Raw genomic sequence first — 15,628 nt, 5'->3', positions numbered from 1 at the left:
TCCTCTCTGAGTACTTCAGCTTTTTCCTTCAGTCTGAAAACATGACTGTTGGGTCAATTTGTTTATCTTAATTGCCCTTAGGAGACTGTAGGGTTGTTTACACCGACCTACCTGCTACCTTGCAAGGATTAGCGGGTATAGAAGGTGGATGGATCGATGTCCTAGTAGGATTTTCTTGACACTAGCATCCTTTCGCTAAAGCCATCACATTCAGAGAAGTTTTAAAGAATTCAAATGATCTTGTTGTTCAAAGGTATCAGTCAGAAAAAGTGTATAGCAAAACCTCCACAGCATTATTTGCGCACCATGACACAGTGAGAACGGCCATCAGTAGTTGCAGAAAATATGGGAGAACAGTGACATTAAAAAATGTAATTTCTCCAAAATATATGGAAAGACAAAACGGAAACTGATCAGGTACCCTGCCAAGAGACATACAGCCATACTAAAGATGCTGAAGGGATTTGTTACTTGTGCTGGTTGTTTTCCACATGTGAGAACAGTCTCCTGTTTTTTCTATATGTCTGGACTAAGAAGACAGGAACCTGTTCTCCCAAAGAAAACGTCCAGGCCTGAGTAAAAGTTTCTAAAAGCTGTTAGGGGGATCTGTCATTCACTGGTTAAAGCAAACTGGATTTTTTTTTACCACACAAAAGAACATTATACATACAGTGAAACATGGTGGTGACAGCAGCATTATCTGGGGTTACTTTTCTTCAGATAAAATTACATGTTAGTCAAAGTTAACGAAATCATAAAAATTTAATTTACCAGTCTGTTTTGACCCAAAACCTTCAGGTGGTAAAAATGAAGAGAGAAGGTCTGTTCTGCCTCTCTGTGACTGAGCAAATGCCAAAATCAACAGATACCAAGTATCACAGAGGAAAATGATCAGTTTTAGAACCTTCCCTTGGTGAAGAGATGTTGATTTCACAACATTTATTTGTCAGATGTTTTTTTTTGCTAAGAAATTTACTGAGGCACACAACTGTGTGCAATGTGAGGTTCAGATACTTGATAAGGTGGCCTTCCCACAGAAGGGCCATCTCTCAACCTCTTTACCTCCAGCCTCATAACAAAGGTTATCATCATGTATTTAAAGGAGGTGGTGACCCTGGAGGGATGGAAGAGATTAGGCCTTCAAGATAAAAAGAAAATCATAGATGATTGACACGTTTTAGTCTACAACAAAGTGTACTGGGTGACCTTGCCAGTGTTGGGGCTATTTTACATTCCATTCATAAGAAGTATCCAAAACAATAGGCTGAGAAACTATATTTATTTCTGCCCTTATTCTAGGAGATACAGGACCAGTGGGGCCTACGGGATCGGTGGGGCCTCCTGGTCCACCTGGTCCCAGGGGCTTGATGGGACCAATTGGACCAACACCAGATCTGTACCACATCAAACGTGGCCCTCGAGGACCTGTGGTCAGTTTCTAGTAAATGTTTTTGTTCATCTACAGTAAATCTGTATGTCTTAATTAAACACACTTCTAGCTCTGCTTCCATCTTTGTTATACAATTTGTTGTATGACAGTCCATGAGGTTCTTTTTCTCAGGCATGGTAGTTGTACATCTTTGAAGCTCCGATACGCAGCCTATAAAAACTACTTGGTGTTAGATTCTAGCAGCAGACCCTCTGATTATTCTGCTAGACCAACCAGAACCTTGTTTTCTCATATCTGATTGTTCATCTAATTAGTTTTTCCAGCAAACAACAGTTACTTCTTAATAGCAGGCCTGCCTGTTTTTGTTAATGGTTTGGGCAATTCATAATAGCTTTCACAACTTCTAATCGAGAATGTGTTATTGTTGCTGCAAATTGTGCCATTCTGGGATCTTAAAATCTGCAAATTGAATGTCACCATGGCAACAAAAGAAGTCAGAAGTGTAAAATTATAGTTTTGAAGAGGAAAACAATATACAGCAGGAGAGTAGAGGTTATCAGTGTGGTCATGCTGTTCTACTGCTTTATGTTGGGGTCAAACCTCAGATCATGCAAAGTTAATTCTGCACTTGCTCAGGGTTAAAGAAAACACACAATTTTGATTTTATTACTGAATATTAAGATGGGGCATTTCATCATCAATGTTACCGCTTTTTGTAAGATACTTTATCCTGGTCACTAAAATGTAACTATATCAGGTTTGAACATTAAAGGCAGTGGAAGGCCATCAGACCAGCATAAGTATATAATTTGCATGCAAAGAGCATGGCATATTGCATTCCAGTAGTCCTTTGCAATTCAGATATTGGACAAGCTGATTTTCTGATGATGATTGCATTTGAGATATTATTTAGCTTTGATCTGGTTTGTCTCCCTAACCTTGCCTCCATTCCTACTTATTCCTATTTATTTCCACTTTCAGCAAAAGGTTGTTCTTCTATCATGAGAATCATCATGGCAATATCAATGTGTGCAACATTAAAAAAAAAAAAAAACTTGGATGCAATGTTTGGTAGACACCCAAAATAGAATTATTTAGTAGATAAAAAGTGCTTCCAACTCAGATTTTTTATCCAAATCACTGCAGGAACCACTTTGGTCGAAAGTGTCTCTCCCTTTTTTTTGTGTGGATATTCTGGCACAACCTCACAAGTTTAAGCACACAACAAAATGTTGGTGAAATTATGGTTAGTCTGGTTTGTATTTCTTGGATCCAGCTTTGATTTTTGATCATCCTCGTCAGTTTCTTCTCAGCTATCAGTGACAGTTTGGGTTTTTGTCCTAAGTGGGACCAAAAACACAATAACTACAAGGTCAGTTATACAGATGGGGAATCCCTTCGTTCCTGTAAAAGACCAGTTCTGAGAGGTTTCTGTTGGTTGACCTGCACAAATCTGCATTGACTTACGACACACTCTTAGTTGTCTCAAAAAAAAGAAATTCATTTCCATCTTTGTCTGTAAAAACAGATTCTGCTGGCGTGTGGGCTTTACTAACCAAACAAATTCAAATAATTCAGCAATCCTGCATTGTGAGACAGACGCAGGGGAGAGTAAGAAAATACGCTGTCTTTTTTTGACCCTCATTTCTGCTAGGTTAGAAAGGATGACACATGGTGATGGTAATAACAACAGACCCAATTCATTCACAGCTTCCGATGTTTTCTTTGGTTTGCACAATTTGCAGCGCTCACTCTCGCCTCCTGGTGCAAACCGTTGGTGTTGAGGTGGGGATTATTAATCAAGAACGTGGAGGATATCGCCACCCAGGCACGTTTCTGCCTTTTAAAGCTCCCGTGCTGTCTGCTGTCTCATTTCGTTGTTGGTTAAATCAGGACATCAACACCTCCAATCGGTCATATCAGAAGCTGCACAGAACCATTCCATGAAGTCAGGACCTGTGTTTTCATAGTAAAACGTAATCTATTGCTTTGCAAGTGTGGGTATTTGCTTGTGTAACAGTTAGATGTGCGTTTCAATCACGGCCCCTCATACTTCCAGCCTGTTTATACAGTTAATCAGTCCACATGTTGGTGAGGTGAGACTGAAAGGGTGTTGCGCTGCTATGAGGTTTTGGACATCAGGTCACATGTGGTTGACTGCATGCAAGGATTTTAGGCATGATTAATGTGTGGCTCTCAGGCTATGTAATTGACTGAATATTGGCATTTCTCCCTGTGCAATATGTTCACAAGTCTTTGAAGATAATTATTCCAAGGAAGACATCAAAGCAGGCCCTGCCATTGATCTGAAGTCACTCAGGAAAGTCCTGAGGCCCTAAGTCAATCTCTCTCAGAGGATCATAATGGAGCTTACAGTTTTTGTGGTTTGCAAGATTGTGTCCATTTATCTAACAAAAATGTTCTTTTATCAGGCATGGGAATATTAAATCTACATTAGTGAGACTTAGTCACCTCCAGAAACCAGGGATTTTGGTCAAATATGCCTAAAATAATGTTTATGTATCTTCTATTTTTTTTCTTGAAAGGGTTCCCCAGGAGCACCAGGGAGAGATGGCCTAAAGGTAAGATCAGACGCTATGTAGTAATCTTATATTTTTAGCTTTTCAGCAGGAACTATACCGTTCTAAACAAAAGTGAGCCTGTTCATTATATTGACTAAACAGTACAGAACGTTTTGGCACTAAGTATCTCTATAATTGGTTTGTTGTGTTATATTTTACAATTGGAGAAACCCATCCTTATGAATATACTGGACAGGCTTGCCAAAACCAAATCACTCAACTGACACACAATTATCTCTAATTATTAATCCAGAATCTGCAGAACTGTACGGTATGAGAAGCACAAAACAGTGCCAGAATGTTGCAAAATCTCAGCTAAATGTTTGCCCGGGCAAAGTTTTGGTCTGCAGACAAAAACTTTACCACAAGTTGATACAAGTGAATCGAACCAAACTGTTGTGTAATCTATGAACCCAATAAATGTATGGGTGAGTTTTGCTGAATAAAGGTATCATCTTCAGAAACAGGACTAGCTTAATTTGTCAAGTCTGTGCCCAAAAAACAAGGAATTTGACTTTGGTTCAACTTTGTTTCTCTCTATGAAGACATAAATATACATATACAAAAGATTTACCATTTAAAAACTTTTTTTTTTATAAATATGCATAAATAGACATGGTTGGATTGGTAGCGCTGTTGCCTTGCAGCAAGAAGGTCCTGGGTTCAACCTGGGGTCTTTCTGCATGGAGTTTGCATGTTCTCCCTGTGCATGTGTGGGTTCTCTCCGGGTACTCTGGCTTCCTCCCCCAGTCCAAAAACATGACTGTTGGGTTGATATGTCACGCTACATTTCCCCCTGATGTGATAGTGTGCATGCATTGTTGTTTGGCCTGCATGTCTCTGTGTTGCCCTGTGACGGACTGGCAACCTGTCCGCCTCACACCCAAAGACCTCTGGAGATATGCACCACAACTCCACCCCCATCATGAAGAGATGTTCTCCAAAAGTCCACCGTCAACTCCACAATCTTGAGCAGGTTAAGCTTCAGATGGTTCTGACCTCACCAGTGGACCTGCCACTCCACCATCCTGTCTGTGTACAGACTCATCGTTGTCTTAGATGAGAAAAATGACCAAAGTTTCTTTACAATGTCCTGAGTGGGCTCTACATTTATCATGAAACTCGTTGCTTCTGGTTCCGCTGGCATAATTGTGCCATGCTGGTACCCACAGGAGTAGGACCTTCAGATACCTGAAGGTTATGTGATTTTTATAAAAGGTTAATAAGGCTGGCCAAGGGGACATGGCCAATTTTTCAAGATGCATGTTTTTTTCTACTTTGTGTGTGAAAAGCCTAATGTCAAGTATTATAAACAACACTTAGCCTATTGTTAAGTAATAGACTAATAAACTACAATACAGATTGTATCTCTTTGTCGCAATCTGTTTTGAACATTATGGCTTGTATGCAAATGTCTTTAATGTGTGGCATCTAATTACAGAAAGAAGCAGTCCTGCTCATGAAAACAAGTGTCTTTAACACATTAAAATCATATTGCTGTCTTTTTCAGGCCCACTTTAGGTGAGATTTTATTAAAATTATCTGAACTACCTGAGCTGGCTCTTCTCAGTTCAAGGCTTCACCTAATGTACCACAATTTAATGTGCTGCTGTAATTGTATTTTTTTAAAACGTTGCTTTGTGGCACTGGGACAAATGATAGATAACATGTCTCTTAGCAAACTAGAACGATATGAAAACTAAAAATAGCTAATTCTGTACTCTTCCAGGCAGCATAGGAACACTGTTGGTAGCTCAGGGTCATAGTGAGGTTGCAAGTGTTTTGGCAGATGGCTTGAATTTGTAACACGGTGAGGCAGATTATCATCATTCTCCAGTCTATCCACACAAACATCCCATGTTTACCGAGAGTGTGCCAAGGTACTCTATGAATGAAAAAAAGGTCCACCTAAGTCCTTTAATGTATTCAATCCATAGTGTGAGAAATTAATGTTTAAGCTCAAATTAAAATATTAAGATTTAAAGGCCTTCACAATATGTGAATTTCTTCTGCATTTATAATTGTAGTTTGCACATTTAAAATCCTAATATGCAGTGATTTTAAGATTTCACATTAGGTTTCCAGGCCTGTATAAGTATGAAAAAATTAAAATTGAGTGTGGAAAAGAAGTTTGCTTTTTGGGACATTTTTCCTTATATGTTCTAAAGGAATAATATCTAGCAATACCTAGTACATAACTACACTGATTATTTGTATTAATGGGATTAATGTTGTATTGATACTTTTTCTTTTACTTGACATAATCCTGGTTGGATTTTATATTTCAAGTCTCATGCATTCACGTTCTACATGCCAAACATACTGTATATTTTAAGCAGCTGAGATGCTAAAGCTCAGAAACTGGTGGGAACCTTGTATAAATGGAAAAAAAAGAAAAGAGTTTGTAAAATGTGGGTAAATTTGTCTCTATCACCATCACAACCTTAAGCAGTAGCATCACAATTCCATGTTTCCCTGATGCTGTGGAAAACACTTTTCACATTTTGTCACACTTCAACCAAAAACATCAGTTTAGCTTATTTGTATTCTAAATGACAACAAGGAGTGAAAAATTGTGAGGTGGAGGGAAGATGGTAGATATTTTTAAACAGTTTTAGAAATGAAATTTTAAAACATTTGTCATGCATTACTTTTTTATGATAAAACCTGTAACTAAATGCCTTAAGAAGTCAACAAAATTGGTTCTAGTAATTAAATGCAATTCACCCTTGTGTAGTTTCATATCGTTACTAATGCCCCTCTTTTTTGAAGGTCTCAGGGGTTTGTTGCTTGAACAAATAGCAGCAGAGAGGTTGGCAAAAAAGTTGTGGATGGAATTAACGCATGGTTATGTTATACACAATATTTGCTTTGAACATCTCATTGGGCACTGTTTAAAAAAAACAGTCAAAAGAGGCTGACAAAGCAGCAAACCTACTCAGACATGGTTGAACATCTAAACTTGACAGGCCGTGCAATCCGAGCATTTTTCAGAGAAGCAGCCAAGAGACTGGCGGAGCCACAGACAGGACAACTATTAGTCATACACTAGACTGCTCATTGCACTTTGTCTCAAAGAAATGTAGAGGACACGGCACATAGTTGGTACGCTATACAGACTCTGGCCATCATCTATCACACACTATAACTGCATTGTAACACAGTGCCTGCCATTTCCATTCAATAAGCACCCAACATCAACTCTAAAGACGCTATAGTGCTAGAAAACAAAATTAAGTAAGGAAATGAATTTAAAAAGCAACACTAGAGTGATGGATTGCTTTTAGTCAAATATTTAGACCTTGCTGTTGGAACTGGAGAGGATGTAAATCGCATATTGGGTTACGCTTGCACTGAACTGAGCTTGGGTCTTAGCACTTCAAGCAGAGGTGTTGAAATAATTAAATGACAGTAAAAGAAGACCCTAATTTAGTTTAATGGGTCAAAACATGTTTACCAATCATATTTTAAAGGTTATTATCTAATAAAAATAAAAGCCAGCAATTTTAAGCTGAACTAATCTTCACATCATAAAGAAGTAAAAACCTATCTTTCAACATCAGTAATATTCACCATGCGACTGGTAAATATTTTACTGGAAGTATCTTCCTCTGGGTATGCTTTGCCGCCAGTGGAGTTGGTAGATTGCCCAAAGTTGATGGAATAATTAAAGAGGAGGGACTGGCTCATGGCTTCCAACACTTGGCATAACTTCAGACTATCATGGTTGAAACTTGTACAGAACTGGGACTCCGGCAGGACAATAATCCCAAACAGACATCAAAACCGATTGTGTAATGCATAAAGCAGCCAAAGTTAAGGTCTTGAAACAACATTTCTACATGTTTGACCTCAATCCTGTCAACAAAGTGTAGACGGTGCCTGGAAATGTTCTGAGGTGTGACTGGCAAAATTAAGCTCCACCAAAATAACTGAAGAATAGGTTATACAGTAAATTACTTGTAGCTTACTGGTGACTGTGGTCTATCTAATCACAGTACAATGTGTCTAGAGGCTTTCAAGGAAGCATGTTAAAAAGAAAGTATAGCTTCTTTTTGTGCTAAGGTTTAAGATATTTTACACATTTTTTTGGTTGTTTTTTTTTTTGGGGGGGGGGATTTTTGAATCAGGATTTTGTATTCATGATCCTTAACACTCGAAAACAATCAAAGTATAAATTAGCTTCTTTTTTTTACCAAGTCTGAGGCCAACATTTGGCAGTAATCTATTCTATGTAGGCTAAATGAAGCAAAATAACACATTGCATATAATTGCTTTCCCATAGTCTAGATTAATTATTGTAATAACATCAGACTTCAGTCATTCACCAATGAATTTCAGGACTGCACAGACTCTATTTTCTGTTATTTCCCACATAAATTTTCTCCAAGCCAAAGTTTCTGCAGGTCAGCCTCAACATGTAGATCCAACACGGGGCTAACTTGGTTAAAAATGCTGCTATGATAGCCTAACAACCTGTCACCTGAAACACACAAAGCTTTGTCCTTTGTTTCTAACCATATCCAGTATTTGGCTCGACACACACATCTATAGTTTTTAAGAAACATGTCTTGTTGCGGCTGATTATGAGTTAATCTGGAGTACTTTGCTGAAGTGGTAAACACTTATTAGTATAATATTAGCACACTCTCTTGACTTGCAGTGACTTGTTAATGTTTTGTCTGATAACATGTTTGAATGCGTCTGCAGCTAATCAAGAAAACTGATGAAAAGCATTGTTCTGCTTTATAAACTTGTGTTGAATATCATAAAATTTAATTACTAGTGTTTCAGCTTCTTGTTCAAAACATGACCACATAGCTATACTGTTGTGGTGCAGCTGTAAAAACTGTAGAAAGGCTTTCAACAGGCATCAGCAGAAAAGATTCCTCACCCACATAATAGCATGTTTATAAAGCTATACACAACCATTCACAATATTTATTACTATTTATTAAATAATTACCCAAAGTTAGATAAGTTTGTGGAAAAATAATAATAAAAAAAATTCAAGGTGCATGTTCAGTTAAAAAATGCAATGTGCTGGTTTTCACCTTTACCCTAGAGACCTAAAAACAAGGAATCCTAATGGATTTCAGTACCCTCCTGGAAGTTTACACATACAATTAATTTTTGAATCACGTGAATGAAACAGTCTCTATAAAATTAGTTTATTTTTGTGTCATTGTTTCATTATTTCAGGCTTTATGCTTAAAAGAAACAGCGGCTCATGCACCAGCTCCGTTTTTAACTTTTAGATAAACCTGTTGACGTTTTCAGCCTGGTCACAACAGGAATACAAACAATATGTGGGCAATTTCTTACTTTTTTTTTTTCCTATTTGTAATATTTGCTGCATTTGTGGCGTCTCTCCCATCTAGGGCATTGTTTTATATTCCCCTTTCTGGCTCCCTGAATAGTTTCCTGAACACAATATTATGACATCCTCTCATGCAACACCCCCACCCCCTCTTTTCTCCACTGTAATTCAACTAAACTAAATATTTGTTTTGTTTCCCCAGGGGGAGAGAGGAGCTCCCGGGCCTGCTGGACCACCAGTAAGAATAACACTTTTCATGCTGATGATACACTATTCTAAAATGCTACTTTTATTTATATTAAAACAAATTAGGCTACGACTGTCATTAAATCAAGAAACAAAGAAACTTGGGCAAGACGGCTGACAATAGCCAACAGGGCTACAGGATGCAACTCAGAGCCCAGGGCGCAATAACATCGGGGAAATGCTTGAACATTGGAGGGGAAAAAAAATTATGAAATTGGCATCGAATGAGTTTTCTGTTGCTTACTTGGATGTCCAATCAGTCGGAATTGGGTGCCCTGGCCCCTGCTGTTATCATGTTAGCGCTTCAAGAAATATTACTGTACACTACCGGAGGCTAAAGGCAGTGAGGTTAGTACCTAATAAGTAGATTTCTGTTAGGCGTTAAATTAAAGGGCTATTTTCAAAGGAATCTGTAGTAGTTTAGATTATCTTTCATCCAAAACCTAAAGTACTTTTCAGACCTAAACTTCATTGGCCTGCACTGAAAATAGGTACTTTATAGAACAGTGTTAGTTTTATAGAACCTCTATTCTATTTATGAAATACTAAATACAGCTTGTGCAATGTTTTGTTAGTAGTAGGATCCCCTTAAATTGGGGAGAGCGTGAAAACTGGAATTTAAACAGCTATACGGAATTATTCTACACTGATTGCACATTTCTGAAAACTAAAAAAAGTAGCCATTGGGCGCAAAGGAGAGACTTGTCCAGTGCATCATTGCTGCATAACTTAACAGTGTAAACTAAATTAACCAGCAACGTTTTAGACAGCATCCAGTTTTGATTAAAAGAAATGGTGATAACACATTATCATAAATTATCTTTCTCTTAAAAAATTAAATAAATAGGTATAGAAAGTAAATCCAAATCACAAGAAAGTAAATTTTGTACTTAGTAAATGATTACTGTTATGACCTGGCTCAAAGGCCATAACAAAAAGGGAGACACACCATATTTAAGGTTTTTATCACACTAAGGTTAAAACCAAAACTGTCAATATGAAACGAGGAAGTCAGTAAAATCAGTGGTGTGTGACTTGCGTGAGTGGAGAATGGATGTGGAAGAGTTGCAGTGTGTCTACAAAGCAAAAAGGCAGCAGCATACCTGTGGATGAGAGCAGAGAGAGATTAGTTGGCACCCAGGGTTTAAAAAAAAAAAGTTGAGGACAAGTGATTTACCGGGTCCACAAGTGTCTCATCTCAGTAATTAGTGGTGCAAGAAAGGTAAATGCCCAAGCTCACCACAAGGGGTCGTAACAATTACTTAAAAGGGATCTTAGATTAATTTTAATATTTATAAAGACCATAAAGGATTCTTATCTTCCTCTGTTTTGCTAATGTCCCAGGGGCCTCCGGGATCCTTTGATTTCCTGCTTCTGCTGATGGCAGATATCCGCAACGACATCGCTGACTTGCAGAGCAAGGTGTACGGTCGGTCAGTGCTCTCTCTGGAGGAGGACATTCCTTTGGCGCCAGACAGCTGGAGGGACACAGCGGACAGTTTGGACACAGGATCAGGGGAGGACTATAAGGAACCTCCATCTCAAGCAGGCCGATGGTCCAAAAGGAACAAGAAGAGAAAATCAGGACGAGAGAGAGCAAAGCGATCTGCCTGATAATGAAGGGTGGTTTTGAATACTTTCAGGTGTAAATATTGAAGTGGTTTGCTTTTATATTTAATGGATTTTTAAGAACATATTTTATGCTGTTTTATTACAGATGTTTATTTTTTTATAACACATAAAATATTGTGTCTTTTAACAAATGTCAGTAAACTTTGTATTTGTGTATTTTTAATTGTAAATTATGAGATATAGAGCAACACAATATGCATTGACACATAATTTTACATGATGCAGTAAAGCACTAGAACTTATTAAAGTGGCTCTAATGCCCTCCTCCACAAAAGACCAGACTGTAGTTTTAATTACCAAGGCACAAATAATTGGAAAGTGGCAGCACTGCTCTGTTACTTATCCTTTGACTGACAATCGGCAATATTTATGTGCACATTAAGGTTATTTGCAGTCTGAACAATTGTGTTAAAATGTAGTGTGTTTTTCAGTTTTGTGTAGCTCTTGTTTCTTTTTTCATTTTCTTTTTTTGTTCAAGTATTAGAAAAACGCCCACGTCTGCCAAAAACATGCTCAGTTTAGAAAAGTCTTTACTGTATGCTTGAAAAAACTTGAATATGAATTAGGGAATGTACCACCTTTGCTTTTTAGTATAAAAACAATAAATGCCATGTTAAAATAGTTAGCTTTGCTTGTAGTGGGACAAGCAAGCTAGCACCTGGTATTTTAATGTGTGGATAAAAGTGGATTACTCAAATAAAAAGATGTTAATTGGTGCAGACATATAATATTGTGACTCAGTTCTCTGTTTAGTTGAGAAATGGCTCTGAAATGGAGAGAAGTAGCAAACGATAAAACAGCGTTATTGTCTAATATAAGGCAGGATATGTGGTTAGCTCATTAAAGCTCAGCTGACATTTTCAAACATGTTTGAATAGTTTTCTCCACTAGAGGGAGACATTACGCGGAGGTTTTAAAACACATTTAGAGGTTGAAGGTGACTTTACAAAGACTCCATTAAGAGTCTTGAATGGCTTTATCCATTTTAAACAGTCAATTATGACATTATTAGATGTTGCTGGTTGCTGCGGGGCAATTTTCTTTCATGTGTGAGAGATTTTAATGTAATTTACAAGGTACAGCTAATAAAACATTTACTGATTTAGAAGCTTACCTGTTAATGTTATTCTAAAGCAGCACATTTGGTGCCAGCCTGTTTGACTGTGATCTGCTGTCTTCCTGTTAGCTGTCTCTCTATAGGATTTTTGCTTTCATTCCTGACAGCGTCACAATAACCAAATATGCTATGTCAATCAGTCAATAGGTAGATAATGTTTTGATTGCTGCCAATTCTGTGATTACTTTGCTATTGAGATTACATCTAACTAGAACAAATTTTATCAAATGGCTTAAAACTGAAACCTGAAAGAAGTGGAGGAAAAGCAGTAAACTCAAAAGACTGTAGGCAAAGCAAAGGCAATGATCAGATGCAGCGTGTTCAGATTTGATCTAAAGTTGCTGGTGGGCAATACAATTAGAAGATGCCTATGTGGAGCCATTTTTAAAAGAAACGTTGTTAAAAGGCTCATTGTTGAAGAGGGGATATACCAGGGATCATTGATCAGTTGAAATCCAAATACTTTGAGAGGTCATGTTGCCTTCTGCTGAGGTGGAAAAGTGTTTAAACACTAAGTTAAAGTTAGCAAACCAACAAGATTAGCATTATGGAAAGGCCAGACCACTCCGCCGACTTTAATCAAATAGAAAACTTGTGAGGTGACATTAAACATACTGTTTCTGATGGAAAACCCAGAAATGCAGAGGATTGGGCAAAGGTTTTCCAATCTTCCCAGGATGCTATACCGGTTCACAGATGCCAGGAGTTGGTCGACCCCATGTAACACAGATGGGACGCAGTTCTCAGGAAGCTATACAACCAAAGATTATTTCAGTGATTCAAGGTAAACCTAAATGTTCCACCATTGCCTAGTATAAACTGTATGCTTGAAACTGCAAAGAAAGCTGGAAACACTTCATACAATGTTCTGTTTTCCTCTTGAAAAGGATGGTCAATTTACCCAAAGCCGCACTGAAACGATGTTCATCCCTTTTAAGACCACTAGATGGCAGCCTTCTCCAGATCACTCTCTCAGACATTGTGACTCCAGCCCTTTGGGTAGATTGTGGGAAATGGAGCAAAATAAACGTGTTAAACTTTGCAGTGCAGATCCCAAAGAGGCGCGATATGATAATTAAAACCCAACTATAACTGGAGCTCTGAGGGGAAACTCTTCCCATGGGATAAGTGACTGTTTTCTTGTTTATTTAAGAACTCACGCTCCCAGATGGCCATAAACAAAAAGCTCACTCAGAAACAGATTTGTCTTTGTTGGAGTAATTGTTTTAAGCAGTTTTTTTTCCCCCTGGAATAAATGAATTATATTCATCATATTTTAAATACTAGTATAGCCTTAACGGTAATATCTACAGCCCCTGCATAAAGTTGTACCAATCAACCCTCCTTCGTCATCGTCGATACCAATGGGAAAAACGCAAAACCAAATTTAGGAACTTTTCAGTTTTTAGTTTAAATTCGGAGTTTCTGTATAGACAGGCAGGCAATAACAAAGCACGTCAAAAAGGCTATTCTTTAGAGGCCACCTATAATAAACTCTACTGTACATTGACATTGCTTCTTTCAGCTAGTCATGTCCAGTGGATCAAGAAGAACAAGGCAATGCACGTCTATGAAATCCCTTCTGGAAATAATTAATCACCAACAAACAAAGAGGAGCCTTAAATGAATTCAACTATTTTCTGAAGTGCCCCCTTGTCTCTAATTATATCTCCCTGCCCGTCCCCTTCATTATTTAGAACTACCCACAAAAAGATGCAGCGCTGAACGGGTACACACACACACACACACACTTGCGTGGAAAATGTTTCATAGCAAATGAATGAGGAAGTTACTGTGCTGCCACAGAGGCCCTAATGAGGTAATTTTATTAGAAACGGCTGCCCAGAACAGTTGAAAATAGATGGAGGGGGGGGGGGGGACACAGGGTAGAGAAAATTAGTGTTACCCAATTCATTAATTAATGCGTTAGTGTGGGCAGCAAATTAACTGCCCCAAAAAATCTTCTATTCAGCGAAGATTATGATGGAGGTAAAAAAAAAAAATACATTGTTGCCCTTCAACGTAATTACAAGACAGTGCAAATTCAATTCTAATGAGGTGAAAGACACCCCCTTAACATACATCCCCTATTCCCCTTCTCTGAAAAGGCCTCCTCTTGATGAGGCCTAAGTTTAAGGAAGTATTGAGAGCGACGGGGACAATGCTGAGAGATCGGCCCGGGCCTGAGTGCTTTACATGCCGCAAACAGGTAGAGGGGACTGAATGGCTCTCTTTCTGGGACTCCTGGGGGGCCTGTCTTCCCAGCATAACAACACTTGGCCCAGAGAAAAGGGTCCGCTGAGGAGCCCCGGAGAGTGAATGGCCCTGCGCCGCAATGGGTCACCCCTGAATGGCAACAAGTTCTTCGCTGATTAAAAACGATGTTGTGCCGGCCCCCGGGCCACGCACATGTGCGCAGACACACACAGAAGCACACACTCTGCCTCTCATTGAGTTATCTTTACTCAGGCTTTGTCTCCTCTAATTGGAGCTGATGAGTGACTAATTGGTAGCTTTTTTACAACACCCAGCACTTAAGCGATGGCAAGCTGAGGGAGGCAGCATGAGCGGAGTTAATGAGAGGCTTTGCACAAATAAGAGCTTTAAAATGGGCCTGTCTCTCAGAAAGGACGCAAAGGAAAGTTGAGGATAGCTTTTGTGTCGCCCACATCTTTCACTTATGTGCAGGTATCTAAAAAGGAGAGGGAGCGGTGGAGGGCACCCAGTGGTTGCAGCAACGCCGAGCACTTGTGCGCATAAAGGGATCTGTTGGGTATTGTTTGGAGTCCATCGTTTAGTGTGTCTGCTAATAATGAGAGAGGGCTGCTCCTCCAATGAATGTGGCAAAGTCCTCAGGGTACAACAAGTGCCCTCTCTTGCTTGGACCACAGTGCGCCGTGTTGAAGCAATGCGAAATAAAGGTTTTGTCCTTGAGCATTGTTCGGGGGTGAGTATGGGGGCTATGTGCACAGAACTGAGCCAGCAAATATTACAGCAGCAAGCCTCCATATAGCCATGGAATACAATCATCATTACAGATTCCTGATCATAATCAAATCTGTACAGTTCCTTGCTAAGGCTTTCAATCCTCTTAGACATCCAGCAATAGACTTTTAACATATTTTACAAGAATACTACATGATGAGGCAAAGAAGGGTTTAATTGTGAAGGGGGGACACAATTAAAGTATGGGTTTCATGTATCTTTACAAAAAGCTTTTAATAGTGTGGCGTGCATTTATATTCTGCCACCTTTATTTTGATACCCCTGAAGAAAATCCAGTCAACCCGTTGGCCTACGGTAGTCACTTTATCAGCAAACACAATCACTTTGCATTTTAT

At 38.8% G+C, this 15,628-nt stretch overlaps 1 protein-coding gene across 2 annotated transcripts in view; it reads left to right on the top strand.

Annotated features, from left to right (window-relative positions):
- The window catches only part of ccbe1 (collagen and calcium binding EGF domains 1), a 57,752-nt gene extending 45,854 nt beyond the window's left edge, over window positions 1-11,898 (top strand). For both annotated transcript variants that reach the window (XM_012868944.3, XM_012868943.3), the window contains exons 8-11: window positions 1,300-1,430; window positions 3,937-3,972; window positions 9,495-9,530; window positions 10,883-11,898. In XM_012868944.3, the coding sequence (XP_012724398.2) occupies window positions 1,300-1,430; window positions 3,937-3,972; window positions 9,495-9,530; window positions 10,883-11,152 (473 nt within the window). In that variant the 3' untranslated portion in view covers window positions 11,153-11,898. The remainder of the gene's footprint in view (window positions 1-1,299; window positions 1,431-3,936; window positions 3,973-9,494; window positions 9,531-10,882) is intronic.
- The last annotated feature ends 3,730 nt before the right edge of the window (window positions 11,899-15,628 follow it).

The sequence above is a fragment of the Fundulus heteroclitus genome, chromosome 8 (assembly GCF_011125445.2).
Source record: "Fundulus heteroclitus isolate FHET01 chromosome 8, MU-UCD_Fhet_4.1, whole genome shotgun sequence".
NCBI lineage: Eukaryota > Metazoa > Chordata > Actinopteri > Cyprinodontiformes > Fundulidae > Fundulus > Fundulus heteroclitus.
Note: the sequence above shows the minus strand (reverse complement) of the source record. Positions and strands in the feature narration are given on the sequence as shown.